This window comes from Callithrix jacchus, chromosome 2 (genome assembly GCF_049354715.1).
Source record: "Callithrix jacchus isolate 240 chromosome 2, calJac240_pri, whole genome shotgun sequence".
Classification (NCBI taxonomy): domain Eukaryota; kingdom Metazoa; phylum Chordata; class Mammalia; order Primates; family Cebidae; genus Callithrix; species Callithrix jacchus.
In genome coordinates, this window is record NC_133503.1 from 127,230,353 (window position 1) to 127,242,733 (window position 12,381).

Consider the following 12,381-nt stretch of genomic DNA (forward strand, 5'->3'; position numbering starts at 1 on the left):
TGTTCATTTGCTATTGAGGACGAGTATGGGGAGATGCCCTCTAAGCAAGAACATCAAGCTAAGATGTGAATAATGAGTGGGAGACAGTTACATCAAAAACCAGAGGCAGAGCATTCCAGGTAGAAAAAGCAAAACAATGCAAATTCCCTGAGATTGGAATAAGCTTGATGTTTTCAAACCAAAAGTAGTCCAACACACTGCAGCCTGTCAGAGAGGAGGCTGTGGTTGCAGAAAGTAGGCAGGAGGCAGACCACAGTACTGTATAAATGGTCCAGAGTACAGAGTTCAGACTTAATTCAAAATCATTTGGAAATGTTTAAAAGGTTTGAGCAAGGAATGACATAATATGCTTCACATTTATAAAAGACCATGTGAATAATGGATTATGGTGGGCCAAGAGGAAAGGCAAGTCTACCTTTTAGGAGGACCTTGAGATAGTTCAAGTAAGAAATCATGGTGGCAGGGACCAGAATGATAGCAATAGAAAAGGATGGAGATGGGCCAATTTGAAAAAAAAAAAAAATTGAAGGAAGAAATGGCAGCAATTATTGATAGATTGGACATGGGAAATTAAGGGAAACAGACACATCAAGCTCAGATGCTAGAGTTTGGCATGAACTGAAGGATGGATGATGGAGGCGTAAATTAAATTGAGAAAGACTGAGAGAACAGATTTGGGTGAGGGAAGGGGACTCAAGTTAGTCATTTGGCATTCAGTGTAGGACCAACAGGAAGATGGGTTTACTAGTTTCATGCTCAGGAAGAAGTATAATGCGAGAATGTTTTGGAATCATCAGCACATAAGTAGTATTTATAACTATGGGACTAGATGAGATCACCTAGGAGGGGGGATATGCAGACAAAGGGAAGGAGACGGACCTGGTGTGAGTTTTGAAGACCCCCTCAATACTGACAGGTGGGATAAAGGAAAATGCAGGGGTCACATATTCACTTCCCAGAGTCTGAACCTTGATCACTGATATTTGGAATTACTTTTCTCATGTGATTTTGAAAAAATTTAATTGCAAGCATTTGAATATAGGAGAATTTTGCATTAAAAATTGCATTTCTAGCCTCTATTGAAAAATCCAAAGGCCTGCTATTTTTCAGCCTTTGCCCTCACAGGACTGCATCCCTGGAAACCTGTATCTGCTGTCTGGTTAGAATGGGACATGTGCTCCCCAAATAGATACAGCCTTTTCCATTCTTTATCATCCTTATCATGCCCAGGTGCTCTCTTCACTCCCCTCAGCCTTGCCCACCTGGGCATTTGTTTGACTTACCTTTTGCTTTGTTTCAGCACTCAACTTATTACCTGACCCACTGTAGACTATTGATTCAGATTGCTTATTAGGTAAAAATAATCAAATTTCCCTTTTTATCCTCTATTGCCTCTGGGATTGACTATCTTGATGTCTTCTTTACTAAGTGAAGATATTAGCCTTATCACTGTATAAAATTAACAGTGTAATTCTACAAATTACAAATTGCTTAACCTTACACTTCACCACAAAGTGGAAGTGGTCTGAGCAGAGACAAGTAGAGTTGAGCTCTACGCCTTTACCACATCAAGTCACATTTCCAGTAATTAAGGAGTGGTAGATAATTACAGCCTAATGAAGAAGAATGACTGGTGCTAATGCTTTGGTTTCTCCACATCCTTAGAAACAAACCTCTAAGATAGTTAAAATACTAGAAAGTATGTTTATATTAAGAATGTCACTCAACGTATTAGTGAAATATTTTAATTTTATTTCATTGTTTTGTTCTTTAATCGCTCTATAATTATGAAAACCTGGTTGGTTTTTTTCTAGGTCTAAAAAATAAAAATTAAATCCTAGTTATTTATCCATAAATCTTTGATAACACAGATAAATTTAAATTCTGAAAATTATTAACCAAAGCAGACAACTCTAAGTTGACGAAGATACTAAGATTATTACTTCTATAACGTTACCTCAGAATTAGCAATGACAACAATAGTAACAAATTATTATTAACATTTAAAATCACTTAGTATGTGTATTTCTCATTAAAAAGTGCATTACCTGAGTCATCTCATTGAATACTCACCACAACATGGTGTAAAGATGGTTAACCAGCCAGGTGTGGTGGCTCACGCCTGTAACCCCAGCACTTTAGGAGGCCAAGGCAGGCAGATCACCTGAGGTCAGGAGTTCGAGACCCACCCGGCCAACATGGCAAAGCCCCCTCTCTACTTAAAATACAAAAATTATCAGGGAGTGGTGGTGGGTGCTTAAAACCCAGCTACTTGAGAGGCTGAGGGATGGGAATCACTTAGACCCAGGAGGCAGAGGTTGCATTGAGCCGAGATTGCACCATTGCATTCCAGCCTAGGCGACAAGAGTGAAACTCCATCTCGAAAAAATTTTTTTAAAAAGATGGTTAACCTCCTAAATTGGGAGAAATTACATAGCTTGACCCAGGTCACATGGTTTTTAGGTGATGAGCATGAGATTAAACTCAGGCAGGTTGGCTCTTGTGTTCCAAACCCATACAGGAACACACAGCAACATCAAAGCCTTTTCATGGCACCTTTACATGCCATGATAGGTAAAAATGGCCCTCATTCTATTCCATTCAATTTATATAACTATGTTTCAGAAGAAATAAAATCACTAAAAAAAAGAAAGTTACATCTTAGACTTTACAGAAGCTTTTCCGACAGGCCACCATTGTCATTCTTAGCAGGTGTAAGAGAAGCAGGCAGTGGATGGCAGCTGCAAATACACACATTCCACATCCTCCCCAAATGCAGACTGTCTGAAACTCACAAGGAAATGGAAGAGGGAGCAGACAAGAATTGCATGCTGTAGATATAGGTAGCTATAAATGTAGATATAGATAGATAGATATGGGCACAGATATAGATATAGATATAGATATAGATATAGATATAGATATAGATATAGATATAGACATAGACATAGACATAGACATAGATATAGATAGATGACAAAGGCATAGATATAGACAGAGGTGGAAAGATAGGATAGTAGTACTGAAATTCACTCCTGTCTTGTTAAGAACCACTAGATTAGGAGAATCCTCAAGAGTTGATGAAACGTGAATTTCTCAGAAACCAAAGCTTTCTAGGAACTGCCTTCTGGAAGAGCACAGTAAAGAAGACAGTGTAGAAGATAGAAGCACCTGGCACTCTGTGGATAAGTAAATGTTTACTAATAAGAGCCAACATTAGCTGGGCACTTACTATAGGCCAGGCACCAGGCTAAGTTCTCAATGTGGGTTTAACCCACAAAAGAACCCAGGGATAAAGATGACTTACTTCCATTTACTGATGAGGATAACTGAGGTACAGTAAGGTTAAGTGACACACTGTAAGAGGTATAGTCCATATGCTTAACTAATACTCTATAACTGCTGGGAAAAGAAATGAAATAATTAATGTGGAAAGGCAGAAGCCACAAAGAACTTTATCAACAGAACAGAGCTAAACTTTCTCCTCACACTTTACTTCTTCCTGCTAGAAAAAGATTATGAAAAGGGAATTAAGAGGAGACCGAATATTTATCAGGATATTGACGGAGTTTCTGGTGTACGTCTCAGAACAGTGATTTTTAAACTATGTTCAGTTGACCTCCTAGAGCTCCTTGGGGCCTTGTGATGCCCATCTCAACCAGAGAGGCTCACATTTATAAGATTATATGGAAAAGGTTTGTCTTATATATCCTCTGCAAGGTGGAGGGGGATTCCACTGTTCTAGAAAAACCTTTTTTAAACATTGCCATAGATAAACCTCCAGGCTCCAAAATAGTGATGGAATTTATCTTCATTTTTTACTATGAAACTTAAATACGACCTAACATAGTACCCATTTACAAGCAGCATCACTCAAAACAATGCTATATTTTAGAATTGAGCGGTTTCCCAACACATGATCCATTTAGCTCTAAGGAAAGGGAAAATGATGGATTTGGTTAATACCTACAAGGATGCTTCATAGCACATCATATCTGATAATGCAAATCTCAGCAGGAAGGCAAAATATGCCATTTGAGAAATTATAAAAACACAATTTAGCTATAGATTGATAGGAAAGAGCAGAGCATTAAGACTCTACAATGCTTACAGAGAAGGAAGCCCCTGGCAGCATTGGGAGGTGGACTGGATGGGAGGAGTATGATCCTGTAGCCTGTGAGACCAAAAGGCAGGGTCACAGATGATGAAAAATAGCACCAATCACTTTATATCCAAGAGCGATCTCCACTTATCCTATTTTCAGCATACAGATGTTTTCCTTTATGGTTCAAAACTAGACAGCAATTAGTATCTTTGGCAATAGTATCTTTAAAACATAGAGAAATGAGATGAAACATGTATTTCATGTTTTAAATACATGTTTAAAGATAACATTTTTAGTAACACATCAATAGGTATATAATCCTTTAATTATAATTGAAAATATAATAGAAATATAATTTTTCAATTGTAATAATATGTTAGAATTATGGCTACCAGCTTCTTGTATAAGTTTCCAGAGAGACTCTAGATTGTTTTTTGTGTCTATTTGTTAATTCCCTAAACTTTTAAATTTATTTTTATGCAATTTCTATTTAGTTTATGCATAGGAGGTATATTCATATGGTTCAAAATTTTTTAAATATGGAAGTGTACTTGAGAAAATCTCCCAAGCATTCCTCTACTCATTTTCCCCCACAACTTCTCATAGTCTATCAAGGCTGTTAGTTTCTTCTGAATCCTTTTAGATATACTTTGTGCCAAACTACACAAACTTTTCAATTCTCACAAATGCTGAAAGCACACATACTCCTCCGTATCTTCAGGTCAAAGTTTGAACTTCCAGGTGAAAGCAAAGATGGGCCAGAGAAAAATTCCAGATCTTTTTTTTCTTCAGACAAAGTCTGGCTCCATCGCCCAGGCTGGAGTGCAGTGGCGTGATCCTGGCTCACTGCAACCTCCACCTCATGGGTTCAAGTGAGTCTCAGCCTCTTCAGTAGCTGGGATTACAAGTGTGCACCACCAAGCTTGGCGAAGTTTTGTATTTTTAGTAGAGACGGGATTTTATACCATGTTGGTCAGGCTGGTTCCAAATATCTGACCTCAGGTGATCCACCAGCCTTAGCCTCCCAAAGTGCTGGGATTACAGGTGTGAGCCACTGTGCTTGGCTCCAGATTTCAAATTCAAATCAAGTAGGTGAGGCACAAGGCAAAAATGAGATCAGTTTTCTACTACCCTTTGTACTATCTTCCCTTGTAGAGGCTCAAGATCCTTTGCATTCAAGAATAGCTGTGGAAGCAAGCTAAAACTTGGTCTCTGACAAATTAAAAGTAATGAACTCTTTGAAAGGATAGTAAAGGCTGGATGAGAAGGGAGAGGGTCAGCATTGATGGGGGTGGGCACCTGGAAAGGTTTCTGATGCAATCTGATTAGACACATCAGAATCCTGACCAAAGATAGATTCTTCTGACTCCAGGTAAGCAGTTTCAGGAAAAATTAGATTTCTTCCATTCTGAAGGAAGCAAAATAATTATAAAGTTAAAAGTTAATAATTAAGGCATTCTTTATTTTCTAAATTATGTGTCCTACCCAAATGTAGTATGTAAAGTACAATGAGAGACAAATGCTTAAATTACATATTCTACTTAAATATTGTGTCTTTAATGTGTGTAACTGTTTTTATAAGGTGTTTTTATTTCAGAAAGATAGTAAGGTGTAAAGCAAGCTCAAATAGCCATGTTTACTGCCATAGCTAAGCCCAAGCTATATACAGTACTAGAATATTTCAATCACAGACACTTTTTGCATCAGGCACTATGTTGACACTGGAAAAACAACGTAAACAAGGCAGAGTGATTGTTTTCAATAGACAATGGTAAGCACAGTGATGGACACAAATCCATGCTGGTTGCTCATTCTCCTGCAGGCTTTGGCTACATTAAAGAAAAGAACAGCTTCCAAAGTGTTAGTCTTACACATCCAAAAATACTAAAGTGTCAATAAATATCACAAAATAAAGAAGTATTTTTAAAACCTTGTGCTTTTTTTTTTTCCAAATAACTCATTATGGAACTCACAATTGAGTCTGTGTCTATCAGTTTCGAATGGCAGAAAAAAACGAACTTTCTGTTTGGGATGTTGAAAAAGTTTTGGAAAGGGATATTGCTATTGGTTGCACAACAAGGTGAAAGTAATGAATGACATTTAATTATACATGTAAACATGGTTAAAAGCAATTTTTAAAACATATGTTTTACCACAATGGAAAAAATAAATGATGGTGGTAGGGCTTTTTCTTGGAGAGATAATTTTTAATGTTCTTATTTATCCATCTCAATACATTCAGCAGTTGGGTTTTTTGGTTAATTATTATTGATCTGAGAAACCCAAAAGTCTCCAGGCTACTTCACTCATACATGAGTGGAGAGAGTAACCAACATCAAGAATGGCTATCTTGCACAATTGTCCATTACTTTTAAAAAGACAAACTTTTTTTTTTCATTGAAATTGTGTTTGTATCAGGGAGCTTCCCAAGGGCTTCACTTTCAAAATGAGTGGTGTAAGGACCATGAGGATGGAGGGTTGAAAAAGGCTTTTTAGTGGCAGAGGAGAGAGGAGCAAGGCAGCCCCTGACAACCAATCCTCCTTCTCCTTCTCCAGGAGGACCTCCCAATTTCATGTAATGTTATTGTTTTCTGTGATGATTCCTAAAATGTATAACTACAATGACCTAAATTTAAGGTGTGACTTTGTACAGCTTAAAAACATAAAGTTTGTGGCTCACACCTGTAATCCCAGCATTTTGAGAGTCCTAGGCAGGCGGATCACCTGAGGTCAGGAGTTCGAGACCAGCCTGGCTAACATGATGAAACCCTGTTTCTACTAAAAATACAAAAAATTAGCCAGACGTGGTGATGCGCGCCTGTAATCTCAGCTACTCAGGAATTAACTCAGGAGAATCGCTTGAACCCAGAAGGCAGAGTTGCAGTGAATCGAGATTGGGCCATTGCACTCCAGCCTGGGCAACAAGAGAGAAACTCCATCTAAAAAGGTAAAAAAAAAAAAAAAAATCACAATAACAGCAACAAAATAAACTTTTATCCATAGCACCCTTTCCTTTTTCTATCACCTAGATTTCTGTGGGTATGAACTGCCAAAAAAATTGTTATGCTTTTAATAGGACTAAGAACAATAGGCAATGGTCCAATGTCACAGTTTTAAATTGTTTTTCTCCAGTTGTTTTTGTCCTATTGTTTAAAAGTCTTCATCTAAATTTCATAGCAAGTATAAAGATCGGTTGTTTGGTCACGCCACTGCTTTTATTACTTGGTGAAACAAAATGATGTCCTCTGGATTTCACAGCAGAATTTGTAAGATAATAAGAGGCCCCAGTGGTTCAGTGAGTCCCCATTAGTGATCTCACCAGGCCCTGCTGTTTCCCCTGGAGACAACTCTGAGCTTTGAAGGGCATCGGATCTTTCAAGTCATTGTCACTAATGAAAATGGGAAATTTATTTACTTGTAAATTGCACTTTAAAAAATTTCATTCCCCAATGGACATCTTCAGTTGCCCAGTTAGCCATATATTTTCAACATACAGTCTCCTTTATGGACAAAATTAAGCTCTTCAACACTATGCAAGTGTTTACGTGCACCTTTTCACACTGAAAGGAAAAGGGGAAACGAACACTTGTATACTGTGTAGTTTTATTTATTTTTCCATATTGTCTTAAAAAGAAAAACAAACAAGACTCATTCTAATGAGCAAGGCTTATTTTAATCCTTCACATTTCAATTGCTATGCAACTGCCTGTTCATCAAACAGTTCTTTTTTTGAGACAGAGTCTCTCTCTGTCACTCAGGCTGGAATACAGTGATGCGATCTCGGCTCACTGCAAACTCCACCTCCCGGGTTCAGGAAATTCTCCTGCCTCAGCCTCCTGAGTAGCTGGGACTGCAGGCACGCATCACCATGCCCATCCAATTTTTATATTTTTAGTTGAGATGTGGTTTCACCATGTTGACCAGGCTGATCTCAAACTCCTGACCTCAAGTGATCTTCCCTCCTCAGCCTCTCAAAGTGCTAAGATTACAGGCATGAGCCACCGCATTCAGCACCAATCAAACAGTTTTGATTCAGACATTAATTTCAAACTGATTCAGGAGTTTAAATCCAATTATTAGATTCAAGACTCTCTAGGCAAGAGTGTCCAAAGTTTGTAATCAGCACCTGTGGTTCCCTTTTTCTCTGTCTTCATCCCTTTTCCTTTCCCTGTCTAATTCAGTGTGTTTCCTGGCTGGTCTCTATAATGACAACCTGTGACTTAGCACCTGATGAGAACTGCAACAAGCTCAAGGTTCTCATGAGGTAGACTTGTCAGAGTCCAAGAGCTATGGCATGATAGAGCCTGCAACAGAACCCAGAGCTCCTGACTCACAGCCAGAGCTCATTCCTCCACATCTTACATGTTCTGCAACAGATCACTTCTCCAGCAATGCTCAGTGCTATCTAATCTGCAGTGTAGATCTTCTTTAGCAAACAAACAAAAACATTATTCTCAAAGCCATGTTGGAAATTTAGCCCAAGGAAACTTAATGGCCTCAGTCACTAAATATGTTACATCTCTCTGCTAGAGTTCTTTGAATTTCAGCCAGAGACTTCTGGGATCTATTACCTCAACACACACACACACACACACACACACACGCACACACACACACACACACGCACGCACACACACACACACACACGCACACACCCCAAAACAAATGAGGATGGTAGAATTTTATACATATTGATAGGCTTGTTAGAAAAACTATTTTTTGTGCAGGTCAGTGGATGTTTGGTGTATACTTAATTTTCAACATTACACGACATAAGTCATCCTCTATTCACAATGCTGGAGTAGATTTAAAACAAAAACATAATCAGAAACCTACACTTCTAAAATACTGCAAGATGGTTTACAGTTAACCACAGAAAAAAATTAGAAGTCTGAGTCCCTTATACAAGAGTTTTGATCTTTGCCTTAACCCTTTAATTTATAAAATGTTTAGACCTTGTATTCATTCTGGAAGAGTTGATGATTACACTAAACCTCACAAATTTCCAAGTCTCCTATTTCCAAGTCTCACAGGTGGCATTTTATGTATTTACTTTTTACTCCACATGATTCAAAACTATAAATAAGTGAAATGATGGAAAACTAATATATGTCAAAATTATGCTCTATTTTGGGCAGTATCTTAGTTGGAAAATACAGTGTAAAATCTATGCAGTAGGAACAGCTTAGTAGTGCACTCTTAGCATCGGTCAGCCATTGTTTTAAATGCTTTATGTGTATTAGGTTAATTGTATATGGTAGGTATTAGTCTCTGTAATTCACATATAAGGAAATTAGGCTTAGAGGTTTCACAACTTGCCCAAGTATACAGAGCTAGTAAATTGAGAAAGTGAGGTTAGGCCAAGGTCTATGTCACATTAAAGCCCTTGTTCACAACTACTATAATATCCCCTATGCAAGTGCATTTGGGCATTAATTTTGACTTTGAACTAAACAACTTGAAAGAATAATGAAACTGTGATCTCTTATAGCTATATGTCATATCTAAACTATGTTCCAGCATGGGAAGTCCCAGCTCCTGGGGTGTTCGCACCTCCACCCTTACCCCCCACAAGATACTGGTGGGGAAATGTTCCCTAGGACCCTCGGGCATTCCTGAGAAAACTTAGTTGACAGCACCTTTTCCTCCTCCTAGAAAGCAGACACTAGAGCTGTTTAGATAGAACTTGGATACAGGCATTGTGGATATTGTAAAGGAAAAATTATATGTAAGGTAGAGTTGCATAGATTTATCTTTTATAGCTTGAGATTCTATGGTCCTAAACAATGAGATAAAGAATAAAATATAAAGGAAATGCTTAATGAGCTGGATTTGTGATTTATCTTAACTAAACACTAAATGAAGCCATGATCCTACAATTTCATTATCTATTCAAAGTGAGAGGCATTGATGACTTTGCTAAACTTTTCAGCTTTTTGAGGCTTGGGATTCACTATAAATGAAATGATATAGTCATTAAAAATATTAATTCTGTTTGCCATGTGATAAAAATAGAAATGCTATGTCTATTTTTTGGACACTTTCTATTTTAAAATCCAAATCCTATATTTGCCATATGTCTCAACATGGCTACTGTTCTCAGTGATTTGGACATCTTAAATGCTTCATGGCGAAGGATTATTCACCACCTATCTGCCCACGGCAGGAAGTCTGCAGACTTATGTGAAGGGCAGCTTTGGTGGCTCCATATCCAGGAGCTCTTATATCACTTTCTCATTCTCAAATCTTGCACATCCTCAAGAGACACTGTCAAGGTCAAAGCATAATATGCTAGCCAGGGGGGAACCCCAGAGAAAGCCAAGATCTGAAAATAACAGCTGTTATGTAGAAAACGGCAGACCTGCTGACTTGGCGCACTCAGGGTATTGTGGTGCTCTTTGGAAGGCAATAAAGTCCTTGGAGGAAGGACTTGGAGGAAAACAAAAGGGCAAGGAAAGGAATGGTGGAAGTAATAAGATAACTGCAAAATGAGACATCGCAGAAAGCAAAGAGAGTGAATGGACGGATATTGAAGGGAGTAAAGAAGCAAATAATTATTTGGTTAATCAGAAAAGAAGTATAAGTTTGGATATGCTTTTAACATTCAGATTTTGAGGAACACATTCCAAAATCTGGAATTTGTCAAAAGCATTTACTAAAAATACCTTTGTCTAGCCTTTCTGTGCAAATGGAATACATACATATTTCCTGAAATGCTTCAGAATAGCACAACACAGGTGTATATTTGACTAGAAGCCAGAAATGTAAGGCTATTCTGAGTTCTCTGCCCAGAACAGTGTAATAAAAGTGAATCATGTTGCTTTGTATTTTGCCTGTTAAGTACAATACAAACTTATTGCATTAGAAAGCCCAGCTGGGTTTATCTTACCTTAAAATGTTTGGGTTTATATTGATGAAACAGTCATGCAACTCTCTCACTTCTCTTGGTCCTCTTTCTACATTTTTGATATTTAAATGTAGAATTAAAAAATGGAAACCATAATAAATAGAATTTATCATGAAATCATTGACCTTCAGATAACTATGGAGTCTTAGATCCAATATTTCTTACTGTTGATAATGTAACTTCTTCCCCTTTGGTTTAAAATACATGACAACTTTAGAGATATTTTCTAGTTACTAGAGGTACCTTTCTATATGGTTCAAAAGAGATTACATAGAGAAGCTAATTACCCAAAGCTATCCTTTGTCAGATGTCCTGTATATGTAACATATTTCATTTTACAAAAATGTCTGAAGGTATATTAATGGTTATTTTCTTTTTTTCCTTTTTAATTTCATAGCAGAAAATGGCCCCCGTCTACTTGTGGAAGCAGAGCAAGCCAAGGTGTTCTCACACAGAGGTGGCAATGTTACACTGCCTTGTAAATTTTACCGAGACCCTACAGCATTTGGCTCAGGAATCCATAAAATCCGAATTAAGTGGACCAAGCTAACTTCAGATTACCTCAAGGAAGTGGATGTTTTTGTGTCCATGGGATACCACAAAAAAACCTATGGAGGCTACCAGGGTAGAGTGTTTCTGAAAGGAGGCAGTGATAACGATGCTTCCCTGGTTATCACAGACCTCACTCTGGAAGATTATGGGAGATATAAATGTGAGGTGATTGAAGGATTAGAAGATGATACTGCTGTGGTAGCAGTGGACTTACAAGGTAGGTTTCTACAATTCACGTTCAATGTAGAAATGATCACTAGTAGTCGCTTTTTTTCATGAAGAGTAATGTCTAGTGGTTACCACAGTATTAAAGAGAAAAACTCAAAACTCCATTCCTAGCATATTTTTCTATTCTTTTGTATTCTACGGTCTGCCTATGATTCCAGCTTTCATGTTTGAAATGTACACACCATACTTATGTGCAAAATTGAAGCTATTTGTAACTAGGAGAAATGTGCAGTGGAACTGAATTAACAGTTTTCAGAAACTGCCCTATGCTGGTCAAAATTTAAATTCCATTATAGGTTATTGAGAAATTCAGCTTGTTTTTTTTTTTAATTATGTTTCTAAAATTATCTCAGTTTCAAAACAATGGCATGTTTTGTAAAGGACATCTGCTAACTAAAATGTATGTTATTGTATTCAACAAGAAACTAATCTCTAGATTTCTTTAAACATTCTTCTAAAGAAGTAGTTTTGTAATGGTTCAGAGTCTCTTAGTCATTGAATATCAAATGGTCAGGGCATTTTGTGGGAAAATTCTGTTTCTTAAATATGTAAGCCATTCAATAGGTTCAAAAACCAACATGTATACAAA

The 12,381-nt window shown here is 37.5% G+C and overlaps 1 protein-coding gene across 5 annotated transcripts in view; it reads left to right on the plus strand.

Moving 5' to 3' along the window:
* Positions 1-12,381, plus strand: part of HAPLN1 (hyaluronan and proteoglycan link protein 1) — an 88,613-nt gene that overhangs the window by 64,053 nt on the left and 12,179 nt on the right. For 3 of the 5 annotated variants that reach the window (XM_054252133.2, XM_002744793.5, XM_017969802.4), the window contains one exon: positions 11,410-11,781. In XM_054252133.2, coding sequence (XP_054108108.1) covers positions 11,410-11,781 — 372 coding nt within the window. The remainder of the gene's footprint in view (positions 1-11,409; positions 11,782-12,381) is intronic. The other 2 variants (XM_035291248.3, XM_078365880.1) reach the window with 1 other exon arrangement.